Source organism: Electrophorus electricus, chromosome 22, assembly GCF_041902795.1.
Source record: "Electrophorus electricus isolate QZ-2024a chromosome 22, ASM4190279v1, whole genome shotgun sequence".
NCBI lineage: Eukaryota > Metazoa > Chordata > Actinopteri > Gymnotiformes > Gymnotidae > Electrophorus > Electrophorus electricus.
Genome location: NC_137518.1, coordinates 18754877 through 18770293, shown reverse-complemented (window position 1 = coordinate 18770293; position 15417 = coordinate 18754877). Strand labels below are relative to the sequence as shown.

The 15417-nt window shown below is 38.3% G+C and overlaps 1 protein-coding gene across 4 annotated transcripts in view; it reads left to right on the top strand.

Moving 5' to 3' along the window:
- The first annotated feature begins 731 nt into the window (after positions 1 to 731).
- Positions 732 to 15417, top strand: part of ampd2a (adenosine monophosphate deaminase 2a) — a 33997-nt gene continuing 19311 nt past the window's right edge. For 2 of the 4 annotated variants that reach the window (XM_081705122.1, XM_035520403.2), the window contains exon 1: positions 732 to 1182. In XM_081705122.1, the coding sequence (XP_081561248.1) occupies positions 1173 to 1182 (10 nt within the window). In that variant the 5' untranslated portion in view covers positions 732 to 1172. The other 2 variants (XM_035520404.2, XM_035520406.2) reach the window with 2 other exon arrangements.

Sequence of the window (15417 nt, the reverse complement as noted above, 5' to 3'; positions counted from 1 at the left end):
CGTCGGCGTCTTTACCACCTCAAACGCCTAAGAGACTTCAGACTGCCCTCCAAGGTACTGCGAAATTTGTACACCTGCACTATTGAGAGCATCCTCGTGGTGAAAATCACAGTCTGGTTTGTGAACTGTATGTATCTCTCCTCGGCAACGGGCCGAGCAATCACCAAAGGCATTTCACTGCGAGTTATACTGTCTTGACTATGTATGTGACAAATAAACTTTGATTTGAATTATTTGATTTACAGATGATGTAAAGACGGACTCAATGATCACTGTGTAGAAATGGATCATCAGACTCTGCAGCAGGTTGAATTTCTTTAACTGTCGAGGTGTTGTAGTATGAAGTGCAGGGCCAAACTGACCGTATTGTCGAAAGACCCGTTTGCTCTATATGCAAACTGCAGGGGATCGAGCAGAGGGTTTGTAACAATCTTCAGGTGGGCTAGGACCAGACGTTCAAATACCTTCATGACTACAGTGGTCAGCGCTACTGGCCTGTAGTCCTTTAATCCAGTTATGTTAATTTTGTTGGGGACTGGAATGATGGTGGGCATCTTGAAACAAGTTGGAACAGAGCCGAGTTGCAGTGATTTATTGAGTGATTTATAATAATAATAGCGATTTATAATAATAGTAGTAGTAGTACTAGTAGTGGTAGCAGCAGCAGTATCTCTATTGCAGTCTTTACCAAATTAATTTATTAAGTACTGTCCCTTTAAATGTTTCCCTTCGTTTCCTCTATTCGTTTGACAAAGTTCCAGGAAATTTAGCTATCAGTTAGAAAACTAGCTAAAGATAGACAAATATGGCTTGAGTTCATGTGAAATATACACGTGGAACTGAATTTTGGTTTAGTAGCTAAACACGTTTTAAGACAAATTGGAGATTCCTCAAACACAGTATAGGTTAGCTAGAGACATCAACTTGAACACCTGAAAGTAAAGGTGGGAATTCCGTTAGCTGAGTAGCTAGTTAGCTACCGACTTGATGAAGAGTTTACTTCTGTTTGAGGTGGCGTTGGTTAAGTAGATGGACTGTATGTGGTAGTGGAATATATTCGAGTATTTCAAGAATATAGCTACGAATATTTTTTACGGTTTCAGTTTAAGCCAAAGGAATCTATTTAAAGAAAAATAAAGAACCGATTCAGACGAGCTGACTAGAGTTAACCAATGGCAGGTGGTAAGTAGCTAACTGGTTATCTTACACACCGATAGCAGCAGAAATGTGTCACTGGCTGTAAACACCTTAGCGAATATTTTGTTCTGGCTAATGATAGCTAACGCTCACTAACGCTAGCTAGGTTAAGGAACTAATCATTTGTCGCAGTTGAGTAACCGCTAGGTAAATATAATTTACAGTCAGTTAGCCAACTTGACTAGCTATGTGAACTAAAAGACCATGGTTCATATTTTAAAAGTTAAGTTTTATACGGCGCTCCCGGTAACGTTAAACGTCTATAGCTTAATGTAAGTATCTACCTAATTAGCTAGAACTAACAAGTAATACGTTAGCTAGCTAGGTTAACCATAGGTTAGGTTAGTGAGCAGATCTTAAGATATCGTTCTATTTATCTAGCTAACCTAACTTGGCGTTAGCTACTGGGTTACCGTTTTGACCGGGCAGTAGTGGCAACTTAATTTGTCTGGTTACCGATAGAGAACCGCTCTATGTATACAGAGAATTACCTCCTGCCCGTTTTGGTGCAAATATCACGCAAGTCTTGATCTTGGCTATAATATATACAAACAGCGTCTTGTGGAAATAATAGTTGAAAAATTGCATGCGCATGATGTTTTGTATGATTCTCCCCACAGAATCACTGTCGTTACTGAATTAATTCCGTACGCGATATAAGATCAGATTTAGTATAATATAGCAGCAATTGTTTTATAGGGCAGTCCTATTTGTTTTAAAGGGTTCCATGTTGCGGTTCAGTTGTAAGCTTCCACACTAGTCTCTCGGGGTCTGCGCATGCTGAATGAAGTCTTTAAAGTTGAGAAGAGTGGCTTTAGCGTGAAAAATGGAGCGAGGACAACTAGCAGCCTAAAACCTCCGAAGCCCCTCTTCGCAGAGGAAGCTGTTATGCAAGTTGTGAAATGTGACTGACCAACAAACGAAGAAATAAATATTTTAGACGTGAAAAATAATCTGCAGCAATATCGTTTGGTAAAAGAACTAGCACACATGTATTTCATTGTATAGATGTTTCATAATATCTTGATAAACGGTCATGAATAGTGCTAAATGACCAATAAATCTTGGGCTTGTATTAATTTTCTTTTTAGTTTGCTTTTCTTCTTTTGTCATCTTCCGTTTACATTTCTTGTACAGTCTGGATATAGTGACAGTTTTAGCAAAACCTTTATCACAAAACGTGATAAAAAAGAAACGACTGATTCTTTAAGCGGTATCCATCATTCTCTTAGACCTTTTTAAGTAGAATGAGGTGGGATTTGAGAGATTAAGGTAAATGCGGAATTAAACATCTAATTTTGAGAGGAGTGAGAACTTTTCAGAAGTTAAGGACACTGCACAGTGAATATAAGCAAAAAGATTTTGAAGTTTATTTAAAAGCAGGGCAAAATACCTGGTAAACAATACAAACCTGAAGATATACATATATATAGATCTTGTGCCTCTCTGAGAGGAACTTGCATGTCAGTTTCACATTGTGAAACCCAGATGTTTTGACTTTTTGCATGTAATTTTCGATTTTATTGTAATTCTCTTAGTACCTTTTATTACTGTTAGGTTTACTGGTAGGATTGGGATTATCCATTTCTCTAATGTTGGGACTTGGGTAATGGCTAGTGCTACTGTTAGTAGTAAGGACTGCTTCAGTTGAAGAGCAATTAGGATCTAACTGCACAGTGAACAAGCATTAATATAGGTGGAGGTACTGTGTGTAACTGCACAGACCTGTTTGGATGGAAGTGTTGTCTTTAGCAGTGTTCAGACTTGTGTGGGTGGAGGTAATGTCTCGGGTAGTGGCCAAGGCTATATATGTGAGTTTACTCTAGCATTGGCCATGTGGGTGGAGGTGCAGTCTCTTGCTCGCTCCTCCTTAGGCTACAAGATCATGTTAGTCTTGGGTCACCCAAACAATTTCTAGGCATTTATCTGGACAGTATGTGTTCATTTCAATGTAGAATACACCATATACAACAGATACATAAACAATAATATGAAAATCAATTCAGAAATGTAATTAAAAGAAACATTTGTGTATTTTCAAAAATAGCTATTGATAGCTTGATAGATTTTTGTGCAAAGACATTTCAGGATAATTACTAGACACAAACACAGTTAAAATGGAACAGTTATAGACTGTTCAGAATAAAGCCCCACTTTTAACATAAGGTATGTGGTATCTTGAACAGGGAAACAAAATTAAAAAAAAAGAAGCTTAGGAATTTGTACAATAGAATCATTTTCCCTTTATTTTTTAGCAAATAAACACTGTCATGACATATCTTAAAACATTTGTGGAAGCAATAAGATATAGATACAGCGGGTGAAATAAGTATTGAACATGTTACCAATTTTCTACGTAAATATATTTCTATAGGTGCTATTGACATGGAATTCTCACCAGATGTCGGTAACAACCCATCCAATCCACACATGCAAAGAAATCAAACCATAGTTTCATAATAACAAGAAGTGATGAAGCATTGCTATGGCAACATGCATCATTGCAAGTTATGACTTGGTTACTTTCGACATGTGTATTAAATCCAAAATAGTTACACCTGATATTCTGCCTCATTTACAAATATGTATATTAGCTTACTTAAAAAGGCCAAACACTGAGTTAGATGGCTAAATTACCCAAATTTCAATGCATTTCAAATAGCTTTCTTACTAAAATAGTATCCATGTATATTTATTTTACTTGTGTAAAAAGAAATCTGTTGTCATATTTAAACATCCATTCTTCTGCCACCATTGCTGCTAAACTTCATTATCCACCATCCGTGAGCAGCTCTGCATATTGTGTTGCATTTTGCGTTGCATTATGCGGCAGTAGTGTCCATCCTATCCACACTAAAGAAGTAGTAGCTTGTAGGCAAGCCTAATGCTCTGGTATGCATCAGTTAAGAGGTTCAACTGGAGTAGCACGTTGTAGCAGCAGAGAGGACACAGTTGTCCCATCTACTTGACGGTCACTGTCATTGTCATCCTTTACAGTATAAGCATCTGCTACTGATTGTTTGTGTTGACTACTGCTGTCCATAGCTTTGCAGTACTGTTCATAGTTTTTTTGGCAGTGACGCCATCAACAAATTTGAGCAAATGTCTATGCAGGTCTTCCATATCTCCCAGTGGAACTTCACCAAAGTTCCTTGGGTGAAGAAGCGACAGATCTACGTGGGAACACAGATGTTGTTGATGTGTCAAATTGTCGCTCAATACTGCTCACAATAGGGTCCACTCTCTGGTTGTACACTTGAATTTGATATTTGTTCAGTGGATCAGAAGTTGAGGTACCCTCATCTGAGCATTGTTCGCCGTCCATGCGTTTTTGCTGTATTTGCCATTTCACAGGAAGAGACTCTTCCACAACAAGATCTTCATCCAGATCCAGTTCATTCAGCTGGTCATTAGCACATTGAGCAAAATCAAGATTGAAAGTCTTCCCACAGCATTCCCTATTCTTCAGCAATTCATCCACCGTATGGTACACAGTCATCAGATCTAGCTGCACAGTTTGTAGATACTTGGACAATGCTGTAGTGTGGGAGAATACTTGCAGATATACATGTGCAGTCAGAACTGTTTCAAACTTCAGGACACTGTCAATGTATCCCTTCGCCTTGGCCTTAATGGCTGCTTGGACCTCATGAGCAACTAGTATGGCATTGACAGTGGTGGTGTGGTGGTAATTTCCACAAAAAGACATCCTCTTGGGTCGTTGAATGAACCAAACACTTTCTTCAAGGCAGCATCCTTCTACCACCACCTGGTTTCTCCGATAGTTCGGTCATTTGAATCGTTTCTCACCGGTGGACTGTTGACTCCAGATGTTCATTCGTGGCTAAGATTCCTGAAAGAATACTGCAATGTCATTCAGTAGTGAGAATAGCGATGTGCTAGTCACCACAACACTTGTAGCTTCAGTCACAATGAGATTTAATATATGTGCATGGCACCAGACATGGATCTGCATAGGAGCTTCTTTTGATAGCAGGGTACTGAAGCCTTTGTAGTGCCCCTGCATGTTTGATGCACCATCAGTTGAGTTTCCAATGCAGTTCTTAAGATCAAGCTTCAGTCCAAGCAGAACGTGATAAACAAGTTGCACAAAAGCTTCGCCAGTAGATCCCTCGCATTTCACCACACTCGCCAATCTTTCTTGGATAGTGCCCATGTTATCAACATATCTCACAACAACAGAGTACTGGTCCTGTGTTGATGTGTCTTGAGAATGAGCAACATCTCAATCTCATGTTGCTTCTTGCTTTTGCTCTTCTGGAAAACTTCAGGAATCATACTTCCCAAGTAGTTTTACAATTTCCAGAAACGTCCTATGGTTGATCTCCTCATCGTGTGGTTGCTGCTTCTTCATTATGTCCTCTGTAGCTCAGCCCCCTTTTACCAATAGGTTTGACCACTTCTGTGACCCTTTCTATTACTTGTCATTTTTCTTACCTCATTTTGATGACTGTGTGAGCAAGTTAGAAACGTTGAACTGTTTCTGATCAAGAAAATATGCTGCAGAACATCTCAAATGAGCATAAGAGTGTTCGTGTTCTTCAACATACATATGAATATGTCGCCAGTTACTCATTCCCTCAATGAAGATTAATCTGAGGCGCTGGAAAATGCTAAACACACTGAACAATGAAGAGAATGGTTGTCTTTGTTGTATGACAACCACCATCTATTTGAACCATGAAACACCTTTTCACCACTTTGTCAGTTTTTTGATTAGGGTAGTAGTTCCAAAACAGCACACATTCTTTATATCTATATGGTTTCTTAAAGTAGATTTGCTCTGGTGATTGCACATGAACGGTAGGTACCGAATCCATTTCATCCTCTTGTTCACATACTTCACCAGGCCCATCTGGCCTGGGACTGGTATTAGTACCTTTGAACAGATCCACTAGGTTTCTGCACATTGAAGGACTTTCTTTTTCTTTCGATCACGTTCTTCCTGAGCCCCGCCTTTTCTCCTTGTCTGTTTAGTTTCATCTGTATTTGGCAACAGATGCTGATTGGCTGAAATGAACGACAATGATACGACGAGGTCATGAGTAGGTGTTAATAGAACTTAATTCAATCCCAAACAATTGCCCATATAGGTGGTTAAAGCAAAGTAAGTTATAAACTATGAAGAATAATAAACTATGAATGTTCCCTCCTAATATGAAAAATTCCTATCCTGTGCTTTATACCTTTATTTCATCATACTAATAATTACAGCTGAAAACCACTAATTATCGCTTATGCAGACGACCAGAGAACAATAAAATGCGTAATGCATAATGTACACTAATTATTAGTATAGGAGAATTTAAATACTAGATATGAGAGAAAACAAATTGAAATAATGTATATGCTACCCGAAATTTAGCGTTATCGAAACAGAAATTGAAAAAAGGCAATTTTGACCAAATCTGTCGCTGCAACATTGTGTACTGACAGCTAAACCAACTTGATGACGTAATACAGTATATTGTAGGACTATATAAATCGCAGTACCAGACAGATAATGTTTAGTAGTTAATTTTAATGTCAAACACCAACCAGTATGTAAAATTTATTTCATGAAAGGGCTGGCCCATAACCAGACTAGAGTCCGTGTCCCAGCAGGCATTGCTCAAATGCCCTAATGGCCAGTCCGCCCCTGCTCACGGAGCCCAGAAAAAAAACAAAAAAACTGAATCAAAAAGTTGCCTGTGCACTTTATCTGAACAGCAGTGGGCCTTGTGTGTGCTTCCCTTAGGTTCAGTTGAGCTGTAAAACCCAGCAACACATGCCATGACCACCATACATAGCAGGAGGCTTTTTTTTTTTTTTTTTTCCCATCTACATGAGAACAGCGTCATATCACATACATAGCATGTTTCAAACTGTGCATATTCTCAACAACATGGCTCGGTTCTGTTGGTGCCAGTCTGTCTACATTTCTTCATCCACTTGAGTCATAGGAGTTTATGGTTGTTATTAGGAAAATTATATGCTAGTAAACTAGTGACTAGTAAACTCTAAACAAACATCAATATTCCCAATGCTAGACACAATGTGAATGTAGCATGTTTAGTTTGTAAGTAACCTGAGAATTTGTCCTAAAACGATGATAATTTGTTAAAACATTGGTGTCTGAGTCAGTTTTGTTCTGTGCAGGGCTTAAAAATTAAATAATTTTTTCGCTCTGAACAGTCTGAAGAATCTTATAATTTCTGTTCGTGCGTTTCGACCCCAGCATAACTTTCATAATTTCATAATAATTTCATAATCAGAATAATTGCATCCCTTTTAAAGATCATCTCTATAAATCATCTAATAATTTCGATAAAATTAAGCAATTTGTTAGTAGGCCAGTTATCCAGCGACTATTTTCTGATCTCTGTTTTTTGCTTTTGTTTAATCACAACCAATAAAAATAATGCCTAACTTTTAATGCTTAACTAATGTTCCGCTTAACTGTAGCTGGTTGACAGGAAAACATTTTGTGGCTCAAACCGTTGTGGACTTGTCACTTTAGCAATGCCGCTGAGATAAAGCCAGGCTGAACATAAAATATCCGGTAACAAGGATTAAAAATGAAATATTCTGTGGAACAGTTAAGGATGGCTGATTTCGGTTTAGTTTTCATTCCTATGGAAATATTGTTCCTTTCTGGTTTTCCTTTTTTTTCTTTGAAATGTGTCAGAGCCCTGGTTCTAAGTAATAATGATAGAGTTTAGGTGTGAATCCTCTTGATCATGTGTGGTACTGCAGAGCCTGAAGAGAGCAAGCAGAACACTCTTTCCTAAAATCCTTGACACTAAACTCTCTCCTGTCCTCTTCAGATTGTTCTTGTGTGCTAATTTTTGGAAAGTGTGTGTATGTGAGAGAGAGAGGAGAGAGTGAGTAAGTGTGTGTGTGAATCAAGACAGATGAAGCTGTCATATCTAGGTCATCTAGGAAAAATTAATAGGTCGAAAATGTTTATACCTAATAAAGAACATGTAAAGTCATCTCAGATGTTTTTAATATGTGGAATTAATTTGAGTGTACAGACTGGTCAAAGACCTGAGCTTGAAGGAAAAACAGACTGTCCAGAGGAGGGCAAGATGTTTTATATATAAAATATGGTATTTTTCGAGCTTTTCAGACAGAGGTCCATCAGGTGTTGAAGCGTCTAAATTTGTAGGAGGAGGACTTAGTTTATATTAGAAAAAGCAGAGGTTTAATCATAACAATTCCATGGATTTCTGTTCTGAGACTGTAGACCAGTTCTTTTTCTTTGAGTTTCTTAATTTCATTGCTGTTATAGTAAGAACTGGCAATGTGAACAGATGTCATTAATATAATGTCCATTAGTATTAAAATGTCACACCACTGGAAATGACAAATCCTTAATTCTGATCATTCTAATTGATTGACTAAATTGGTACTTATTGTAGAATATTGTTTATTATGTTGTTTAACAAACTCTAGCACTTATTATTTATTGCACTTATTGTTTAAGATAGACCTTATATATTTTGTACTTCTAGGTGTCAGTATCGATCCCTGTATTTCTACAGTATTCTAGTTCATTGGTATGTTGGACTCTAACCTACTTTACTGTACTAGGATGTATTCTATGAGTAAATGACAGAGCACTTTTGTAAGTCACTCTGGATAAGAGCGTCTGTTAAATGCCGTAAATGTAAATGATGGTTGAAGATGTTCCACAAACCAGTCAGCAATGTAATCAGTGTTACAGCTGATTGCATCTCCTGCAGGTGATACAGTAAACTCCCCTGCTGTAATGTACATGTGGAGGAATGGGTGAAGGCAATTGATCCTTTTGTGCTGGTTATTTTAGTGGCTGTGTTTAATAAATTTATATGTAGCACGTTTAGAGTGGTTGCAGGCTATCATTCCACGTTTATTATCTGAATGGTCATTTATCTCACTCTTGACAATCATGTCTTTAATGTGTGTGTCTCATCTGTAGGATATTAGTGGAGGATCCTTAACAGGATGCAGTTTCTGCATCATCTTGGAGGATTCTAAATTGTTTAAGTATAATATGAGCCACGGTTTTAATTGTAATATACATTAGCACCAAAGTAATTGTCAAATTTATATTCCTTCATAATTTCTTTTAAAACATTCTCTAGCTACACTTCTAGATCATTGCAATATTTTATCTTTCATCTGTAATGGTATTGAAATCACCACATATAACTTTATTAAAAAGTGAGATTTTTTTTTTAACTGTCCTGCATTACTGTAATTTTCTTTCCAAACAAAAACTAATTTACAAACATTAACCTTCCAAGGATGATTTCTCTTAACCTAAGACTGTAATGATTCCAGTATAAAATAAAAATACAATTCCATCAATTTTAGATTCAATGTTAGTCACCATTAATACATAATCTTTGTGCTTTAAGCATCATTCAAAATTGATGATCTTTATTTCTTTTACGCATAATATTTTGACATTTTTTTTTCTAAATACCGAAGATGGCACCAGTCCAATAATACATATCAGAATTGGGTCAATATCAGCAAAAATGATGGTGGAGAATTTTTTTATGGAAACCTATCCAATACTGACATAAATCTGGCCTGAAAATAGGACAGCAGTGCTTTGTACTACGTGATAACAGCCAGGTTAGTTTAAGCACAATTTATACACTGCTGTAGAGTTTAGCATTTTCTTCACATTGATGATTAAAACTATTGTTCATATGAAATTATCCATGCACTCACACACATGTAATGATTTCCACCACCATCATTTTGATAACCAAGTGTGGACCCAGTGAAGGGAAGAGATTATCTGTCTTTGAGGGAAAGTATTTAAACAAGACAAAATAGCATTTTAGCATTGTTCACTGCCATGAATCCACAACCAAGGGAGATTTGTTTATTAATTCATTCTTTAAAAAAAACACAGTAAGGTTTCCAGTTTGGCTGTGAAGTAAATGAAGTTCAGTAAAAGGTGAAACCTGACAAACTGAGCTGGAGAGGAGAAAAATTAACTGAAAAGTAAAGTACTCTCCATCTCAAATTCATGAAGTTAATTAGTCTATGGCTTTATTCAAACCGCATGGGGGAGGGGGGAGGACAAACTGTTGTTTGCCATTAGTCTAATGAGTTTTAAATTGTATTGTGAATTTTGAGTAATAAACTGAAGAATAAGCTTCAGCTAACTGTCCATAGTTTTTTTTGGGGGGGCTAAAAAGAATAACCATTGAATGAAAAGTCTTGTAGTACAGGTAGTCTTTACTCTCTTATCACGTAGTTGCTGCTGTGTGTTTAATGTGTAACACAAAGAACAGCAATTAAACCACTGAAACAATTACAAGGCCAATATTAAGTTGATGTGGAATAGCGGTTGCATTCAGTAATGAGGAAAAAAAATGTAGAGGAACAATAGTGTAAATTTCAGGAGCCCATGAATGAAGCAGCTGTACTGAGCAGAGAGAGTGAGTGTGCATGTGTCTGCGTGTGGTGGATGTGTTTAGGTGAGTACAGTACAGCTGAGACCCAAGAAGGTGATGACCAAGGCAATAAATAACATCTCAGAGAGAGATACTGATTGTGTGGCAATGGGTAAAAAAAATTAAATGCTTTAGTCTTGTAAAGCCTTTTTTAAATTTAGATTTATCAGGTATCCATGTATAATATCTGTAAAATTGCATGTATAATACATCCCACACAAAAAAATTCCCTGAACAACTCGACCACAGCTCCACAGTAGTTTTTAATGAAAAAAATAGTATATCAGTATCGATATCAGGTGACATTCAAATGCAAGATATAAGAAAAATTGCTACTGTGCCATCTGTTCTTAATGCATTAATGTTAACTATTTGAAGATGACAGAATTTCACATGAAGCATGAAGCAACTGATAGAATATGAAAAGGCATTTGTTCATTGAAGTGTCTCTTGACACTATCGTCATCTGATAAGCTACTTTTGGTGTCGCTATCAGAGCTCTTTCTTCATCTTCCTCACTATTTTTCTCCTGGCCAGAAGAGTTCTCCACTCCTACACTTCTGCTGTATTAAGCTGTCTCTAAACACTTACTCCATAGTCCTGCTGTGTGAGAAGCAACCCCCAGTCTAGACAAGCAGCAACATTTGAGACTTGGTGCCCTATACACTCAGTTACATGCATACAGCCTAATGCACTCAATTAGTCAAAGTCAAGTCAAATTTATTTATATTCTGCTTTTTACAACAGCTATTGTCACGAAGCAGCTGTACACATGTCTGAATCCAAGCCCCCAGTGCGCAAGCCAAGGGCGACAGTGGCAAGGAAAAACCTCTTGGAGCATGAGGAAGAAAACTTGAGAGGAACCAAGACTCAAAAGGTGGCGGGGCATCCTCCTCTGGCCAGCAACAGATACTACAATAGCAAAGATATAAACAATAAGGAGTGATGAGGGCAACACAAGTAGTTGACTGGGGTGGAGGTGTGGTGGGCCACAGCAGGGGACATGAGGGGGTGGTGGGAGGAGCCATGGCAGATGAGACTCAGAAACAACATGATAAAAGTTTTTTAAAAACCTTTTGTTGACAAATACATCTAGTTTAAGCAAAGACTTAAAAAGGAAGGCTCAGCACTGTAAATGTTAAGACTTCTGCAATGGATATCGGCTTCTGGGCAAAATTTTGACTGTTGGTAATTATACTTCACTATACTATATAAACATCTGACAAAAGGATCTAAAGAGTATTTAATAAAATGCCTGACTGTACAGATTTTCAGCCTAGCCTTAAATATTGAGATTGTGTCTGAGTCTATAGGAAGGTTATACAATAGGGTGGGAACTTTATAAGAAAAGGTTTTAAAGGAAATTATTGACTTATTGACCTGTACATTCCAGTACGGGCTTACTGCCCTATACAAACCATTGCAGACTTACTGCCCTGTACACTGCATTACAGACTTGCTGTCCTATAGACTCCAGTGCAGATGTTGATGCCCTGTGCACTCGATTTTAGACTTATTGCCATATACAAACCTTTACAGACTCACTGCTCCATTCACACCAGTGACAATGTTTTCGCTGAGCAGTCATGAATCAGTTCATCGTGATGCTAACTGGCTGAAGCTAATTTCTCAAAAATTGAAATTTCTTAAACATTTTACAGATTTGAGAAGACAAGTGCTAGTACATTTCATGGAATTTATTAAGTAGGATAGTAACAGAATCTCACCAGCCTAGCCTGCAATGCTAAGCTAATACTTTTAAACTTTGCTGGGCTGCAGTGTGAACAGAGCTGGCTTGCAGTGCTTATTTTTTTTATGTAGAAAGATTCCAAATACTAATGCACATGTGATGTCCACATACTGTGCTGGTGTATTTGTTGTATTATCAGTGTTTACAGTCTGTGGGCTTGTGGTTTTTTGCTTGTTTGTTTGTTGTTTTTTTGTGTCATGGTTTAAGGGGTTAGGTTTATGCCTGGAGGGTTTTTTATGTTTTGTTTCCCTTAGCAGTGTTGTGTCCTCCAAAAGAATTGGTATGTGTGTGCATGTGTAACCTTATGTGTGCATCTTTCTACACACTCCCTGATTTCTAGCTCTGCTCAAATTCTGAATACTGTTGTAACTGGTCAGAGTCACAGGAGGAAAAGCTTCCTCCTCATGTACTGTATCCTTCAAAGGACTGCAGTGTCGGCTGCACCCCACTTAACCACATACACACAGACACAAACATTCTCACACACACATACAAATGTGCACTTACACAATTCCCCAGTGGTGCAGTATGAAGAAGGAGGGAAGTAGAGAGAGTGAGGGTTAGATAGAGAGGAAACTAGAGGGAGAGAGAGAGCATAATGTGGACAAAGCCATGTTGGTGTCTCTTCCCCCCTGCCCTTTCACGCCACATAGTATGTTCCAGAACAGCCTCAGAGGTATTTAATTGAGTAAGTGTTCAACCTTGACTGCCAGAAAACGACCCAATTCAGCTGGGTCTTGGTGCCAGGGGAGGGAAGGAGACACAAAGACTGGATCAAAAGAGAGAGAAAGAGAGAGAACGTGAGGGAGCGAAAAGGGGGGTAGACAGGAGAGAGAGAGGGAGGGGCAAGAGCGAGCGAGCGAGGGAGGGAGGGAGGGAGGGAGAGAAACATTATGCTCTGTTCATTGAAGAAACGGAGGGAGGAAGAGAAGCAGCCGTGCCCTTGCAGATAGCAGCACAGGTATTTTATAGCACTCTCCTACACCACACACATACTTACACACACATGTAGGGTGTGACAGGTTGTAGGGTGGGTGGGTGCAAGCAGTAATTGCTAACAAGAGAAAGATACAATGGGGGGGGTGGGGGTTGAGAGAAGTTGAGAACAGGCAGCATAACATGGGATAAGGGGCTCAGAGATGCTGCAGTGTAGGACCAGCAAACTTCTATAGCTGGGTGTTACCAGCTTACTAGACATTTCCCTGGTTAGTGTGCAGTAAATAAACAAGTCATGGAGAATTTTGATGGCAAGCATGTGTGTCTCCAGCTCAGCTCCACAGTGTCAGCTTGGAAAAAAAGGTGCCCCTCTCTGCATACAGCCACACACTACTGCTCCGAGCAAACACACTTTCACTGCTAAAATATCTGCGTGATTGTGTGCAAGTTCTGCTATGTGGTGATTTGTATGCAGAGTGCATCATAAAATGTTCTACATAACATGATGTTTAAGGTTCTGTCCTAGCATGTGTATGTTTTGTGTCTGTTTCTTTTTTCTTTCCATCTTGCTGGTAGTAGTTGGAGTGTGTTTCTGTGTGTGCGCGTGTGTGTGCGCGTGTGTGTGCGTGTGTAACAGTACAGCATCTGTTATTCTCAGTGTTGAAAGAGTGAAGCCATGTTGTGGGAACTCATGTTGTCAGCAGCAGGTGTGTTTGTGTCTGTGTGTTGTTTGTGTGTGCACAATGGCTATAATGTGGTGTGCACTCCAAAAATACTATATCAGGATAAGTGTGTTCTGAGAGGTGAAGAGAACTGGTGTCTGCTAAGAACATGCGGTACTCACTGAGGGTCACTGGGGTCTGGTGTGTAGTGCAATGGAATCTGGTGTAGGGCTCAGTGGAGATAGTGCTGATTTTCAAGCACTTTTCAACTTTGGATGAAAAATCGTGAAAGTAGATGTGTATTTTGAAATTGCAGTGGTATATTTAATCAAGTTCAAGTTTGGTTTATTTGATAATCATATAATCATAATTTCTATAGAGGAGTAGTAAGGCAATTACAGCATACAAAATGGTGATCCACAACCACATTTGAATAGTTCACTTCTACAGAGGTATTACTCTGTGAATGGTTATCTGGATGGTCTCTGATTGGCTGGTGCAGTCACTAGAACAGTTGTGTATTTTTCCTTAAAGAAAACTGCTTGTGATGTAGGAATTAAATATGTTTTCACCATCAAATAACAGCGCCTACATCAGAAAATTCAAATAATATTGTGAAACATTTTGCTGTCCTTTTTCTCTAAAGTTGATCATTTCCTACTTTTAACAAGTTTATAAAATATGGACATTGAACAGAATGCTACGCATTAGGATCACACTCTGTGCCAGTAGCAGTGGAGAAATTACAGCACTCGGATGCTTTGCCAGCTGCTTTTTCCGATCGTAAACCAGTTTTAAATGTAGAACAAATTGAATTCATGCTGTTTTCCAGAGCTTCCAAAATTTATTTGAATGCCTTGAATATCAGTTCTCTGAAGGGATCCATCGTTGAAAGAGTCACTGAGTATAAGTAGTTTGTGATTTGGTTGGATAACGAATATGCTTTTAAATTGAATACCACTGAGCTTGTAAGTAAACTGAGCTCAGTGGTATTGCTTTGCAATACACAAGTTGTTGAGGCAACATTTATTATTAGCTCCTGATTATGGTGAAGTGATCTATAGATTTACACCTGCTAGCACCCACAAAAAAATCAGCTCTCACATTCATCAGAGCTTAAAATGTAAATAATTTTTTACTTCATGAAAAAGTTGGCTGGCCCTTACTGAACATACATCCGGGAACACATTAGCTTCTGTTTCTGTTTCTCTACCAGTCAGATACCAAAGTACATCACTTCTATGCTGTCTGTCATTATGAAACTTAAATGCTATGGATAAGGATTCTCTGTGAATCCTCAAAACACTTTGGAAGTAAATCATGTTTATCTCCTAAATATTCCCATGATGTTTGTACATAGATATCATATTTAGCAGGTTGTGATCTGACTTATTGATTACATTTACAGCAT